This window comes from Canis lupus, chromosome 15 (genome assembly GCF_003254725.2).
Source record: "Canis lupus dingo isolate Sandy chromosome 15, ASM325472v2, whole genome shotgun sequence".
NCBI lineage: Eukaryota > Metazoa > Chordata > Mammalia > Carnivora > Canidae > Canis > Canis lupus.
The window spans coordinates 2,073,132-2,088,461 of record NC_064257.1 but is presented as its reverse complement, the minus strand read 5'-3'; the positions used below and the strand labels follow the sequence as shown (position 1 = coordinate 2,088,461).

General features: G+C 38.8%; 1 protein-coding gene across 19 annotated transcripts in view; it reads right to left on the bottom strand.

Annotated features, from left to right (window-relative positions):
* SCMH1 (Scm polycomb group protein homolog 1) overlaps window positions 1-15,330 on the bottom strand; it is a 177,597-nt gene that overhangs the window by 20,731 nt on the left and 141,536 nt on the right. For all 19 annotated transcript variants that reach the window (XM_025419725.3, XM_025419736.3, XM_049094411.1 and 16 more), the window contains one exon: window positions 392-592. In XM_025419725.3, the coding sequence (XP_025275510.1) occupies window positions 392-592 (201 nt within the window). The remainder of the gene's footprint in view (window positions 1-391; window positions 593-15,330) is intronic.

Genomic DNA, 15,330 nt, shown 5'->3' with positions numbered 1-15,330 from the left:
AGAGTCCTGTGGTCCCTCCAAGGCTAGGCAGGAGGCTGTGGCAGTCTGGAGAAGCTCCTGTTGCCACAGTGCAGCCCCTCTGGATTCTTTCTTCTGGAAAGCAACACACATCTACTTTCTGTATGCAGGGGCTGAGCAGGTAGCAGGACGGGAGTCTGCCCAGGGGCTTATAAGTGGAGTCTGTGTGGGTATTCTGCTTGGCAGAGGTGTGTGTAACGCTCAGAAGGGTCCCAGGAGTTGAAAAGCAGGACTCTCAGAGGAATGGAATCCCTTCCCATTTCAACAGAGCCTACAGGCACAGAGTAGGAACAGGGATACTTTGCCAGAAATCAGCCAGTGAAGAAGGCCTGCCCCTCTGACTAGGAGGCCACACTGGCCCAAGGGCACTTACCTGAGATAACTTCACCACCGTGGCCCTGTTTGAGGAAGCTGAAGACGGTTTTCTGATGATACGCACAGTCGATACAAGCCTGGACAGCCTGCTGCAGCACCACGGAAGCGCGGGCCGGCCCAAAATGGTCAGGGAGCAGCTGGACCTTCTTCTTATCTAAGTGGGGGCCTGGGCTGCCATTCTTGTTCAAGTAAATACAAACTGCAGGAGACAAAGAGCCAAAGCAGCTTACAGAGCGTCTGGGTTACAGAAGTGATAGAACAGTGCTCTCTTCTGTCTCTCGCACTCTGGGCTCTGGTCCCTCGCAAGACTCTCAGCTGCTAGGCTGGTGGAACACCAGGAGGGGGGTGGGGGTGGGGGCCTGCGTCCAGCTGCAGCCAGCCCAAAATGCATGACCAAAGGCTCTGGGAACACAGCCTGCTGGAAGAACAGTCCAGACCAAAAGCCAAGGCCCAGAACTTGTACTTTGTCTTCTGTGCACGGAAAAGGGAATCTAAACAATTCCTGCAGATGTATGCACTTTCATGTTCAATACTTGGTCACCTCACACATTCTTTGGATCTCTTATGTTATGTGTGTTGGAGTGGTAGGGACCATGGCAATGTTAGCCAGAATGTGTGCTTGTGTGTGTTTGGCCTTGCACTTAGAATGGTCACGCCACAGGTCACCTGCCTTGATTTTTGTTCTGGGGCTGGGAATCTATTTGTTATCTTCTGCATTAGTAGTCAGGCCCAAAGAAAGTGGTAAAATAGACAAATATGGGAATAAAGAAAACCATGGAAAGGGCTAGAGGGTCCCATGTGGAGAGTGTTGCTCATTTCAGGAGTCTCTCCTGTCAGGCCAGCAGGGCTCTCTCCTACTGCAGCCCTCTACCTGGCATGGTGCTAGGCAGGGAACAGAGTGGGCAATGGAGGTACTTTCTTGGTCTCCAGAGGGGACCCATGGCAGCCTGGCCAGTTATGACATTCTCTCTTCTGATGTGCCTTTAAGGCCCCATTTGAGCAGGGGTACTCTGCTTTCTCACACTGCCATGGATCACTAACTAAAGGAGGAGGTGGGCAAAGGGCCTTTCTTGCTATTAAAGGCAAAAAAAAGCTAAGTGCATAGCTGGGTTGGCTGTGGATGGACTACTGTTCTCATGCAGGGGGCCTCAGTTTTAGCCTCTGGAAAGTGAGGGGGCTAAGCCATGTGCTGTCCGAGGACTCCTCACTTAATTCTAAGGCAAAGCAAGATGAAGAGAAGGAAATGGAAAATAGTGAGAAAGGCAGGGTGTGGAAGGTGACAGGTGGAAAAAGAAGAAGGAAAAAAGGTAAAAGGTAAGCAAGAGGAATTGAAATACACATTCAACTTCCTTCTCTCCTAAAACCCTCTAAAGTGAGTCAGACAATAAGGGAGATAGCTAAAAACTTTGGAAGCTGGAAAGCAGATAAACAAAGTAGCAATTGACTGAGTGACTCCCAAAAAGTGGAATCCTTAACCAACAATGGGGAAAAATAAGAATCAAGCTGTTTTTTCTTATAATTCACAAAAGGCCCAAGAATGGGCAGGTGCCTCTGGAGGTGGGTGTGAGGCAGATCTACTGAAAGTAGCAGGTAAAGTGGGTGATATGACTCTTTCACTGGAAATAAAACAAGTAAAAATGTAGGAACTGAAAGGAGTAGGAAGAGTAGTTAAAATAAATGAAGACACAGATCTATGAAAAGACACCCATAAGAATGGTCATAGCAGTTTAGTCATAACAGCAGAAAACTAGAATCGACTCAAATGTCTGTCAACAAGAGAATACATATACAAATTATGGTGTATTCATTTATCAGAATAGCACTTAGCAGTACAAAAGAATGAACTATTGATAGGGTGCTTCTCAAAAACATTATTTTTAGTGAAAGAAAGCAGATACAAAAGGTATATATAATTCTATTTATATATTAAGTTGAAGAATAGGAAAATCTAATCTACAGTGATAGAAATCAGAATAAAGGTAGGAGAGAAGGCTGATCATAAGGATGTATGATATGACTTCTAGGGGCAGTAGAAATGACTTTTATTTTGACTTGGGTTGTGGTTACATGGTGCTTACACAGATTAAAACTCATCTAATTGTACATTAAGATACGCACACTTCACTGCATGTAAATTTTACTTAATTAAAACATATGAAAAGAAAAAATATAACCAGCCCAGTGATGATTATAAAAAGAAATTCTACATGAATTGAAGTGTGAAATACAAAAGGCAAACTATAAAACCTTTAGTATTATTTTTAAAGATATATTTTTTTATTTGAGAGAGACAGAGTCAGAGCGAGTGAGCATGAGTGGTGGGGAGGGGCAGAGGGAGAGAGAGAATCTCCAGCAGCCAGAGTCTGAAACTGGGCTTGATCCCACGACCCTGAGATCATGATCCGGGCCGAAGGCAGATGCTTAACTGACAGAGCCACCCAGGTGCTCCTAAACTATAAAACCTTTAAAAATGTGGCCCTCCCCACAAAACAACTTTCCGCTTTCTTGGGACATTCACTCTTAGAACCCAACTACCATGTGTGAGTAGAACCCACCACCTTGTGGCAAAGTCCACATGGAGTGAAATCCATAGCTACAAGTGACTTGTTAGCCACTTGGTGGAAGTGGGTCCTCCAATCCTTGTCAACCATGTCAGCTGACACTGTGTAGAGCAGACACAATTGGTGGTGGTTTGCTGTGTAGCAAAGGATTAGTGGAAGGGACTGTGGTACCAGAAATAGGGTGCTACAGTAATAAAAGCATAACATACATGGCTTTGGCTTTGGGACTGGGAAGCAGAAAGCAGCAATACAGGGCCATGAAAAGGGTAGGAGTGAAAGCATAAAGGGCTGAAGTAGAAGCCTGTAGAATGTGGCAGAATCAAAGGATTCTTTTTGTTTTGTACTGTCTCTGTCCCTGATAATGCTTTTACCAGAAGGCTTCTTTTAGAAACTTGAGAGTGGAAGCCTACAAGGTTTTGAGGAGGCTGCCAGTGAGCACTTAAGGCAAGTGAGGAAAATCTTATTGGAAGATGAAGGATGGGAGACACTTGCAAGGTAGTGATGCAGAGTTTGACAACACTGTCACCTGCAGTAACGTGGAACCAGGAAGTAAGTGTACCCGGTGGACTCAGTGAAGTAGATAGAGATTTCCAGACGAAGTAATTAAAGTGCCAGGTGGCTTCTTACTGCCTATGATAAAAATGCAAAATGAGAGTGATGAGTTTAAAAAAAAACATAAAAAATAAAAAAGCCCAGGACTCATAGATTCCACAAATAAAAGTGCTTCTCATTTCTAGCCCTTCCAGAAGACAAACAATTCTAAATTAAGAAAGGATCAAATACAGAGTGGGGCAATAAAATAATTTATTAAGGGGCTAGAATGACTTAAGACTATGCTTCATAGATTCCTTCTGACCAAAAGGCCCTCCATGAATCTTAAGGGTCAGCTTTGCAGATTCTTTCCCTTAAACGGTAAGTTTTTAAGAATCCTAAAGGCATTGTCTCCTAGCAGCCATACTGGAAGCCCAAAGTAGGGAAGGGCTTACCTTTAAAAGATTCAAGGTTGTGATTTTTGTCTAATGAAGGAAATCTCAATGGTAGTCACAGAAAACCCCTCAAGTTTCTAAGAGAATCATTCATAAACACTGTCAGCTCAGATTAAAAGGGACAGAAATGGTACAAAATGAAAGAATCCTTTAGACCCAAACCTTTTCCAGATGGGATGAAGACCAAGAAAGCAACCTTAGTTTTCTTATGGAAAAGGAAGGATGATTCAGAAGACAAAACTAAGACCCATGGAAAACCCCAGGAAAGTAGTATTGGATCTAATTAAGGAACTGGCAACATGTGCCCAGCTGGATTTCAGAATTTCTACAAGCCAGTGACTGTTCCCTTTTGAATGGGTATATCTGTAAGTTATCCTATACCTGTGGGGAGTGGACAACATTTTTCTTTAGTTCACAGATCTTCAGATTGAGAACAAGTACACTCAAGGAGCTACTAAACTTGAGAATTGCACCTGAGAGGTTTCATTTGCAACTGGATCTGATATAGCTGATGAGATCCTAGATCCAGAGCCTGATGTTGTAAAGGGATGGGACTTTAAATGGAGAATCTTGCAAGAAGAATAAATTTCCCAAGCAGGCAAAATGTAAATAATTTATGTCCAGAGAGTAGAGTGAAGGGATTTAAAAATATGGTCCATAATTCTTTGACCCTCTTCTCATAGAAGAGTACGGTCTATTCTTCTCTTGAATCTGAACTCTACGACTGCTTAAGTAAGTAGAATATGGTGAAAATGACACTATACTAATTTTGGGGCTTAAGTCTTAAATGGAAGCCTCCACTTCCTGTCTCCTGGGACACTTGCTCTTGGAATGCAGCCACCATGGTATGAGGAAGCACAAGCTACCTTTTAGAGAGGTCTGTGTAGAGGAACCAGCACCAGTTTTGCTAGCCATGTGAACGAACCTTCTTGGAACTGGATCCTCTGGCCCCAGCTGAGCCACCCCAATGATGCCATGTGGAAGAGAGATGAACTGTCTTAATTTTAATACAGTTGAATATATTGATATTACTCTTTTTGGTATATGAAAGGTTATATACCTTTCTTTTATGGGTCATGCTTTTGTCTTGTTTTGAAATTCTTTTTTTTTTTTTTGTTTTGAAATTCTTTCCCTATCTTAAGGTTGTAAAGATATTTATAACTGTCATGTTTTGGTTTTGTGCTGTGCCCATGAAATTAGAGGTTATAAAAAAATTGGAGAAGGATTCAGTATATAAGGAGCTTGGAAGTGGCCACTCCATCCTAACAACAAATGAAAAGCTGAACAAATGAAAAGATTAACAATCCTTTTTAGATCCATCAGAGGAGTGAGGTTACAGGATAAACTGCAGAGATAGGTGAGTACAGAAAATCACATTTTGCCAAGCAGAAACCTCCACAGTAACCAGTGCCAAGGTAGGAAAATCTAAACTGTAACTGACCAATTGCTGGAAGTTTAGTGTGGACGAGTCTAAGAGTTAAAGACTCCAGGGGGACCCACTCAGGGCGGGGGTGGGGATGTCCCATACTTTTCTAAGAGTTTTACCTTCAGGAGATCAACTAACATTCTCATAGTGAATATTGGAGAAAATCCCCTCATGCATTGGGCATGGAAAAGCATTGGGCATGGAAAAGGAACCATTTAAAAACATGCTAGAGTGTTCTACTCTTCTTAACAAGGCCTGCCCTCCGGAAAAATTATTTTACTAGAGCTTGCCCTGCCAGGATTTGGTCAGAGCCTAACCTAACTAGGAGAAGGGAAATACCCAATTCCAGCCCTCTCTAGTCATCCTGTCCCATCTAAGGGCAAGGGAGGATAAGAAATACTGGTGAAGTTCACAGCATGGGCCCCCTAAAAGACTGAGACCTAATCACAGGACTATAGAATACTTTCTCCCTCAGCACCTTATCATCATATTACTAAAGCCTATTTACAACAATTCCTTTTACCTACTACTTTATGTCTGGCTATCAAGAGTAAAATTACAAGGTATACTAGAGGACAAAAACTGCAGTTTTAAGAGATAAAGCACAAGCATAAGAAACTAGTCTTAGACTAGAAATCATAAGAACTAGACTCAGACATAGCAGGGATGCTGTAAGTATTAGATTGGAAATTTAAAACTATGATGAATATGCTAAGGGCTCTAATGGATAAAGTAGACAGCATGAAAAACAGATGTGCAGTGTAAGCAGAAAGATGGAAATTCTGAGAGAGACTCAAAAAGAAATGCTAGGGATAAAAAAATACTATAATAGAAATGAATGCCTTTTTAAAAAAAGATTTTATTTATTTATTCATGAGAGATACAGGCAGAGGAAGGAACAGGCTCCCTGCAAGGAGCCTGATGTGAGACTCAATCCCTGGACCCCAGGATCACAACCTGAGCCAAAGGCAGATGCTCAACCACTGAGCCACCCAGGTGCCCCAGAAATGAATGCCTTTGATGGGCTCATTAGTAGACTCATTAGGGGGCATGGACAAGAAAAGAATCACCAGGCTTGATGGTATTTCAATAGAGATTTGCCAAACTAAAAAAGGAAAGAGAAAAAAGACTGCAAAACAAAACAAAACAAAACAACCCAAGAGACTATCTAGGAATTATGGAAACACTACAAAAGGTATAATATACACACAGTAGGAATACCAGCAGAAGAAAGGAACAAAAGACATTTTTGAAGACAAATGACAGAATTTCCCCAAATTAGTATCAGACACCAAATCACAGATTCAGGAAGATCAGAGAATACCAAGCATGAAAAATACCAAGAAACCACCTACAATAAGGCATAGTATATAAAAATGCAAAAAATCAAAAATTAAAAACAAAATCTTGAAAGAAACCAGAGGTGAAAGCCCCCTTATGAGCAACAATAAAAATTAACATCCTTAGAAACCATGTGAGCAGGAAAAGACCACAGGGAAATACTGTGGTATAAGTGTTGAGGGAAAACCAACCTAGAATTCTGTACCTTGTGAAATTATCCTTCAAAAGTGGAGGAGAAATACTTTCTCAGACCAAAAAAAAAAAAAAAAAAAAAGAGGGAGTTTGCTGATAATAGGTTACATTGGAAGAAAGGTTCAAGGGACTCCTTAGAGGGAAGGAAAATAATACAGATCAGAAACTCAAATCTACATAAAGAAAGCAAGCACTAGAGAAGGAATAGATGAAAGCAAAAAAGAAACTTAATTTTATTATTCTTAACTGGTCTGACAGATAACAGTTTCTTCAAAATAAAAATAACAACAAATGTATTTGTGTATGCTTATGTGTGTGTATATGCTTATTTATACTTATGTATAAGTAAAATGAATGACAGCAATCATACAAGGGATGGAAAGGGGGAATTAGGATTATTTGTTATATCTGTGATGTGGTACAGTGCTGTTTGAAAGTAGACTTGGATTAGTTATGAATGTATATTGTAAACTCTAAGGTAATCACTAAAAAATAAAAAAGAAGTATAACATATACTAAAAAGGAGAAAAATTGGACTCCTATAAAATGCTCAATTAAAACCACCAAAGACAAGAGAAAAAGGGGCTCCTGGATGGCTCAGTCAGTTAAGCATCTGCCTTAGGCTCAGGTCATGATTCCAGAGTCTTGGTATCAAACCATGCACTGGGCTCCCCGCTCAGTGGGGAGTCTGCTTCTTCCTCTGCCCCTTACCCTGCTTGTGTTCTCTCTCAAATAAATAACTAAAATCTAAAAGAAAAAGGTAGAGAAAAGTGGAAGACAAAAATAGACATAAAGAATAAAGACAACACTGTGATGCCTGGGTGGCTTAGTGGTTAAGTGCCCGCCTTTGGCCCAGGGCGTGATCCTGGAGTCCTCAGATCGAGTCCCACAACAGGCTCCCTGCATGGATTCTGCTTCTCTCTCGGCCTGTGTCTCTGCCTCTCTCTTTGTCTGTGTCTCTCATGAATAAATAAATAAAATTAAAAAAAAAGAATAAAGACAACAAATAGAAAACTCAACAAAAATGGAAGCTATTTAACCAACTATAGCAATAATCCCTTTTTAAAAAAAGATTTCTTTATTTGAGAGAGAAAGAGAGAGAGAGAGAGTGAGCAAGTAAGCACAAGCAAGCAAGGGGAGGGGCAGAGGAGAGAATCTTTCAAGCAGACCCGGCACTGAGCTCAGAGTCTAATGTGAGGCTCAATCCCATGGCCCATGAGATCATGACCTGAGCAGAAACCAAGAATCAGACACTTAAGTGCCTGAGCCACCCAGGTGCCCCAATAATCATTTTAAATACCAATGTCCTAACTACACCAATTAAAAACAGAGATTCTGAAAGTGGACCAAAAAACAAGAACCAACTATATGTTGCCTACAAGAAATCCACTTTAAATATAAAGAGACATATAGATTAAAAGTAAAGAGGTAGAGAAGGATATACTATGCTAACACTAATCAAAAGAAAGTGGGGATAGTTATATTAATTTGAGATGGAGTAAACTTCAGAGCAAGGAAAGTTACTGCAGATAAAGAGAAACATTACATAAATGATATAGAGGTCATTTATCTAAGGAGATATATCAATTCTTACCTTATATGCAACTAACAAAGGACCATCAAAATATGAAAGGTAAAAATAGAACTCTAAGGATAGACAGATGGATCTACTATTATAATTGGAGACGTCATCATCCCTCTCAGAAATGGACAGATCCAGCAGGCAGAAAATCGCTGAGGACATTGAAGAACACAATCCTACCATCAATCAACTGGATATAACCAATATCTATAGGATACTTTACTCAACAACAACAGAACACATATTCTTCTCAAGCTCATATGAAACATCATGAAGATGAACCATATACTGGGCTATAAAACATATCTTAACAAATTTAAAAGAACAGAAATTGTACAATATTTGCTCTTAGACCACAATGGAATTAAACAAAAAAATCACCTGTAACAGAAAGACAGGTGGAAAATCCCCCAATACTTGGAGGTTAAACAACATATTTATAAATAACACATGGGTCAAAGAATAAATCTCCAGAGAAATTTAAGTATATTTTGAACTAAATGAAAATAAAAACACAAAATTTCTGGAATGCAGCAAAAGCCATGGATGGGAGGAAATATATAGCACTGTATGTGTTAGAAAAGAAGAAAGATCTGAAATCAACAATCTAAGCTTCTACTTTAGAACACTAGAAAAAAGAGCAAATTAAAACTAAAGTAAGCATAAGAAAAGAAATAATAAAAATTAGAGCAGAAATCAGTGACACTGAAATTGGAAATCTATAGAAGAATAAAAATATCAGGATCCCTGGGTGGCGCAGCGGTTTAGCGCCTGCCTTTGGCCAAGGGCGCGATCCTGGAGACCGGGGATCGAATCCCACGTCGGGCTCCCGGTGCATGGAGCCTGCTTTTCCCTCTGCCTGTGTCTCTGCCTCTCTCTCTCTCTCTCTATGTGACTATCATAAATAAATAAAAATTTAAAAAAAGAATAAAAATATCAATGAAACCAAAAGCTGGTTCTTTGAAAAGATTAACATCAATAACCCTTTAGACTAATTTCTTAAAAAGATGACACAAATTACTAATATCAGATATAAAAGAGAGGACACCACTATGGATCCATGGTCATTAAAAGGATAACACAGGAATACTATGAATAATTCTAGGCCCACAAATATGATAATCTAGATGAAATGGACCAATCCATGAAATCCACAATCTCTCAAAACTCATAAAGAAGAAAAAGATAATCTGAATAGGCCTATATCTATTAAACATATTGAATCAATAATTAACCTTCCAAAATAGAAAGCACCAGACTCAGATGGATTCACTGGTGAATTCTACCAAGCATTTAAGAAATACATTTTACCAGTTATCTAGAGTCTCTTAGAAAATAGAAGCAGAGAGAATACTTCTTAACTCATTCTAGGAGGCTGGCATTATCCTAATACCAAAACCAGACAAAAACATTACAAGAAAATTAAAGATCAATGTCTCTCATAAACACAGATGCAAAAATTTTCAGCAAAATTATTAGCAAATCGAATCCAACAATATATAAAAAGAATTATACATTACAACCAAATGAGATTTATCCCAGGTGTGCAAAGCTGGTTCAAAACAGTTAAAAATAGATTAATGTAATCTGTCACATGAGCAGGCTAGAGAAGAACTATCACATAATCATATTAATAGATGACAAAAAACCTCTGGCAAAATCCAAGACCCATTTATGATTAAAAACTCTCAGCAAACTAGGAATATAGGAGAACTTCCTCAGCTTGATAAATATCTAGAAAAAAAACTTCAGCTAACACACTTAATGGTAGGAAACTAGAAACTTTCCCACTAAGATCGGGAACAGGGTAAGCATGTTCCTTCTAACCATAACTTCTCTCTTTTAAAAAAGATTTTACTTATTTTAGACAGAGAGAGTGAGCAGGAGGTCAGGGGGAGCAAAGGGGTGGGGGGAATCTCAAGCAGACTCCATACTGAGCATGGAGCCTGATGCAGGGCTCAATCTCATGACCCTGAGATCATGACCTGAGCTGAAATCAACAGTTGGATGCTTAACTGACTGAGCCACCCTGGTGTCAAGTCACAACTTTTGATCATTGTATTGGAAGTTCTTACTAATGTAATAAGATAAGGAAACACATTAGGAAGGTATACAGATTGGGAAAGAAGAAATAAAACTATCTCTGTTCACAGATGACAGAAATGTCTATGTAGAGAATATGAAAAAATTGATAAAAAAATTCTGGAATTAATAAGCAATTACAATAAGGTTGTAGGATACAAGGTTAATACATAAAAGTCAATTGCTTTCCTATATAACAGTAAGGAGCAAATGAAATTTGAAGTTAAAAACACAATACCATTTACATTAGTACTTCTAAAAATGAAATACTTAGGTATAAATCTAACAAAATATGTACAGGACTTATATAAGGAGAACTACAGGGGCACTTGGGTGACTCAGTCAGTTAAGTATCTGCCTTTGGCTCAGGTCATGATCCCAGGGATTGAGCCCAGCATTGGGTTCCCTGCTCAGCAGAGAGTCTGCCTCTCCTTCTCTATCTGCCTCTCTCCCTGCTCATGCTCTCTCTCATTCTGTCTCTCAGATAAATAAAATATTTTCAAAAAAGGAGAACTAAAAACTCTGGTGAATGAAATAATAATAATAAAAAGCTCTTAATACAGTTAATACTATAATTAATATTATAATACAGACTAAATATAGACTATTAACTATAGAGAACAAACGGTTTGGTTACCAGAGGGGAGGTCGGTGGGGGGATGGGTGAAATAGGTGATGGGGATTAAAGAATACACTTATCATGATAAAATAAAATAAAATATAAAAGAAGAGAAAATGAAATAAATGGAGAGAGATCCTATGTTCATGGACGGGAAGACTCAATATTGTTAAGATGTCAGTTTTTTCCAATTTAATCTACAGATTCAATGCAACTTCAACTGAAATCCCAGCAGGTTATTTTATGGCTACTGACAAACTGATTATAAAGTTTATATGGAAAGGCAAAAAAACCTCTAAATAGTCAACACAATTTTGAAGGAGAAGAACAAGTCTGGAGGGCTGATACTACCCAACTTCAAGACTCACTATAAAGCTATAGTAGTCAAGATAGTGTGAAAGAATAGACAAATAGATCAGTGGCACAGATAGAAAGCTAAGAAATAGTCCCACATAAATATAGTTAACTGATTTTTGACAAAGGAAAAATGGCAATATAATAAAGAAAAACGTAGTCATTTCAACAAGTGCTAAACAACTGGACAGCCACATGCAAAAAAGAGACTTAGATATAGACTATACACAACTTTTTTTTTTAAGATTTTATTTATTTATTCATAGAGACAGAGAGAGAGAGAGAGAGAGAGAGAGGCAGAGACACAGGCAGAGGGAAAAGCAGGCATCATACAGAGAGCCTGACATGGGACTTGATCCCGGGTCTCCAGGATCACTCCCTGGGCTGCAGGCGGCGTTAAACCACTGCGCCACCGGGACTGCCGTATACACAACTTTCACAAAAATTAACTCAAAATAGTTTACAGACCTAAATGTAAAATTCAAAACTATAAGACTCCTAGAAAATAAACTAGGAGAAAAATGAAATGACCTTGCGTATGGCAGTGACTTTTTAGATACACCACCAAAGAAATAACTGATAAGCTGGATTCATTAAAATGAAAATATTCTGCTCTGTGAAAGACAATCAAGATAATGAGAAGAAAAGCCATAGAGTGGGAAGAAATATCTTTAAAAGGCACTCCGGATAAAGAACTGTTTTCCAAAATATACAAAGAATTTAAAAAACCCTCAATGATAAGAAAATGAACAACCCAATTAAAAATTGGGTCAGTGCTGTTAAACAGATACCTTGCCAAAAAAGATACACAAATAGCAAATAAACATATAACAAGATGCTCTCCCCTGTATGTCATTAGGGAGATGCAAATTAAAACAATGAAATACGACCACACATCTATTAGAACAGCCAAAATCCAGAACACTAATACCACCAAATGCTGGCGAGGATGTGAAAAAAGGAACTCTCATTCATTGCTTATGGGAGTGCAAAATGGTCCAGCCACTTTGGAAAAGACAGTTTGGCAGTACCTTGCAAAACCAAACATACTCTTACCATATGATCCAGAAATCTTATTCCTTGGTATTTATCCAAAGGAATTTAAGATTTATGTCCACAGAAAAACCTGCACATGAATGTTTATAGCCACTTAATTCATAATTACTCAAACTTGGAAGGAACCAAGATGTCCTTCAGTAGGTGAATAGATGAACTGTGGTATAGCCAGACGATGGTATATTATTCAGCCCTAAAAAGAAATGAACCATGAAAAAGACATGAAGAAAATGTAAATGCATATTACTAGGTGAAAAGGCTATACATACTGCATGGTTTCAACTTTATGACATTCTGAAAAAGGAAAAATTATAGAGACAGTAAAAAGATGAGTGGTTGCCAGGAGTTAGGGGGCAAGGAGGGATGAATAGGCATAGCATGGAGGATTTTTAGGGCAGGTAAACTATTTTGTATGATCCTAGAATTGTGGATACATATCATTATACATTTGTGAAAACCCATAGAATGTACAACCCCAAGAGAGAACCGTAGTGTAAGCTATGGATCTTGAATGATAATGATGTTTCAATGGAGGTTCATCACTTGAAACAAATGTAGTTACTACCCTGGTAAGGGATGTTGATAATGGAGAAGCCTATGCATGTGTGGAGACAGGGGTATATGGAAAATCTCTGGACCTTCTGCTCAATTTTGCTGTGAACCTGAAAAAACAGTCTAGTAAAAATTCAGAAAACAAAAAAGAGCTAGCAGATGCAAATATCCAAGAGTGGGGAAGTAGAGCATAAGCCTTTCCTAAATGTATGTGACAAATATCCTAAATGTATGTAAAATTCTTTTATGCAATCATTTTGCAGGACTGGTTTCCCACCAAACACCCATTGGAAAATGCCACTAGAGTAATGAATAATGATACTTAAAAGTAAGATGCTAGACATGAGAAACTCAATACAAAATTTGGAAGATAGAGTTGAGGAAAGCTTTGAAAAAAGTTGAGCAAAAAGTCAAAGAGAATAAGGAGAAGATTAAAGAGGGTTAAGAATATTATAGGACAGGTTCAAGAGGTTCAACATCATGAACAATGTGTGTCAGGAGGAGTGCAGAGAGACAAAGAAGAAGGAGAAAATCCCTGACGAAAGATTTTAAGAAAATTTCAAGAAACTAAATGAATGGGCACACACAAGGGCCAGCATGGCAGTGTCTCATCCTAGGTAAGACTGCAGAACACTAGGGATGAAGAGAACATCGAAGAAAACAAACAGGTTTCATGTAAAATTAAACATGCAATGTAAGATTTACATGGGAAAACAAAGACAGGGGAAGTAGCAAACTGGGAATAATACGAAAGGGAGGTAAAGAAGATGTCAAGGAACTCAGCAGGCTTCAGAAGAGACTCTTCATGACAGTATGAAATGATAGAATATATAAAGTGCTTGGACATAAAGAGATATGTACACAGTAGTGAGAGCTTAAGGTTGAATTAGTACTAGCAAAATACACACATAAAGAAATCAACAAGATTTACTCTGAAAACATGTGCAACAAAGGAAAAGTAATCATAGTACACTACTTGGCTCAGTTGAGAACAGTATGCCACAAATTACAATGACAAAATACTGGGCGTCCCGGGTGGCTCAGAGGTGCCACCTTCAGCCCAGGGCATGATCCTGGAGACCGGGGATTGAGTCCCACATCAGGCTCCCTGCATGGAGCCTGCTTCTTCCTCTGCGTGTGTCTCTGCCTCTCTCTCTCTCATGAATAAATAAAATCTTAAAAAAAAAAAAAGACAAAATACTGAAATCTAATCAAAATTATAATATCATGGTATTAAAATAGGGAAGTATGTGTGGGTGGGTAAGGGACAAGGAGATTAAGAAGAGTTAAATTTTCAACTTCTAAAGTGGGTTGTCAGTTAAAAAATACCTGAAGCATAAAAACAATTAGCAATATCAACACGCCATTCACACATCTGGAGGTAAATAAAAGAATAGCTGAATTAAAAGTGATTGCATTTAGTGAGAAATGACAGGTGGAAAAGGTGACCAGTCTGTTTTGTTTTTGTCGTAATTCTTAAAAACATATTGTTCCTTTAAATTATGAGCATGTATATAACTGAAAAAAAAAAAACTAACTCTTAAAAAGTGTTGTGCAGTTAAAAAAATGAGAGGGAGGTATAAAGGATACAGTGTGGCACATAGCTTTCAATCCATGATAGCTTTTACTGTTCACATTTGAAGAGTCTGTAAACGGTAACTTCATCTAATGTTTCCACTGCATAAGTGTGGAAACTGAGGCTTAGAAAGGGAAGTGATGTCAAGGACACACAGAATGAGCCAAGGCCCAGGTAGAGGATAGCCACACAATGAATGGTCAAAACTGCTATAGTCTGTCCAGGAGCAGGAAACAGAGATGGAAAGCAAGTTCCCACTTTTCTTAGGCTGTGAGAGTCAGGTTGAGGAAGGGATGCCAGCTCAGTGACGGTCAGATTTTAATGGAACCTGCATCCCTTAAATGGAATAGTGAGGTACAGTCATTGCTGTGGGTCTTCTAGGTAAGGTTGAAAAGGTGCACAAGTCCCTTAGTGGTATCTAGAATGATGTGGATAAACCAAGCAAATATATAAGCATCTAGGGGACATGCCATGAGGTTGGAAAACATATAATCAGTATGGTTACTAAGGTGTTTATCTGTTTTTTCTTCCTCATCCATGGAGCTTAGGAGCAAAGGCCACTGTTCATTAATTTAATGATACTCTTGCATGAAGCTAACCCAACAACTGG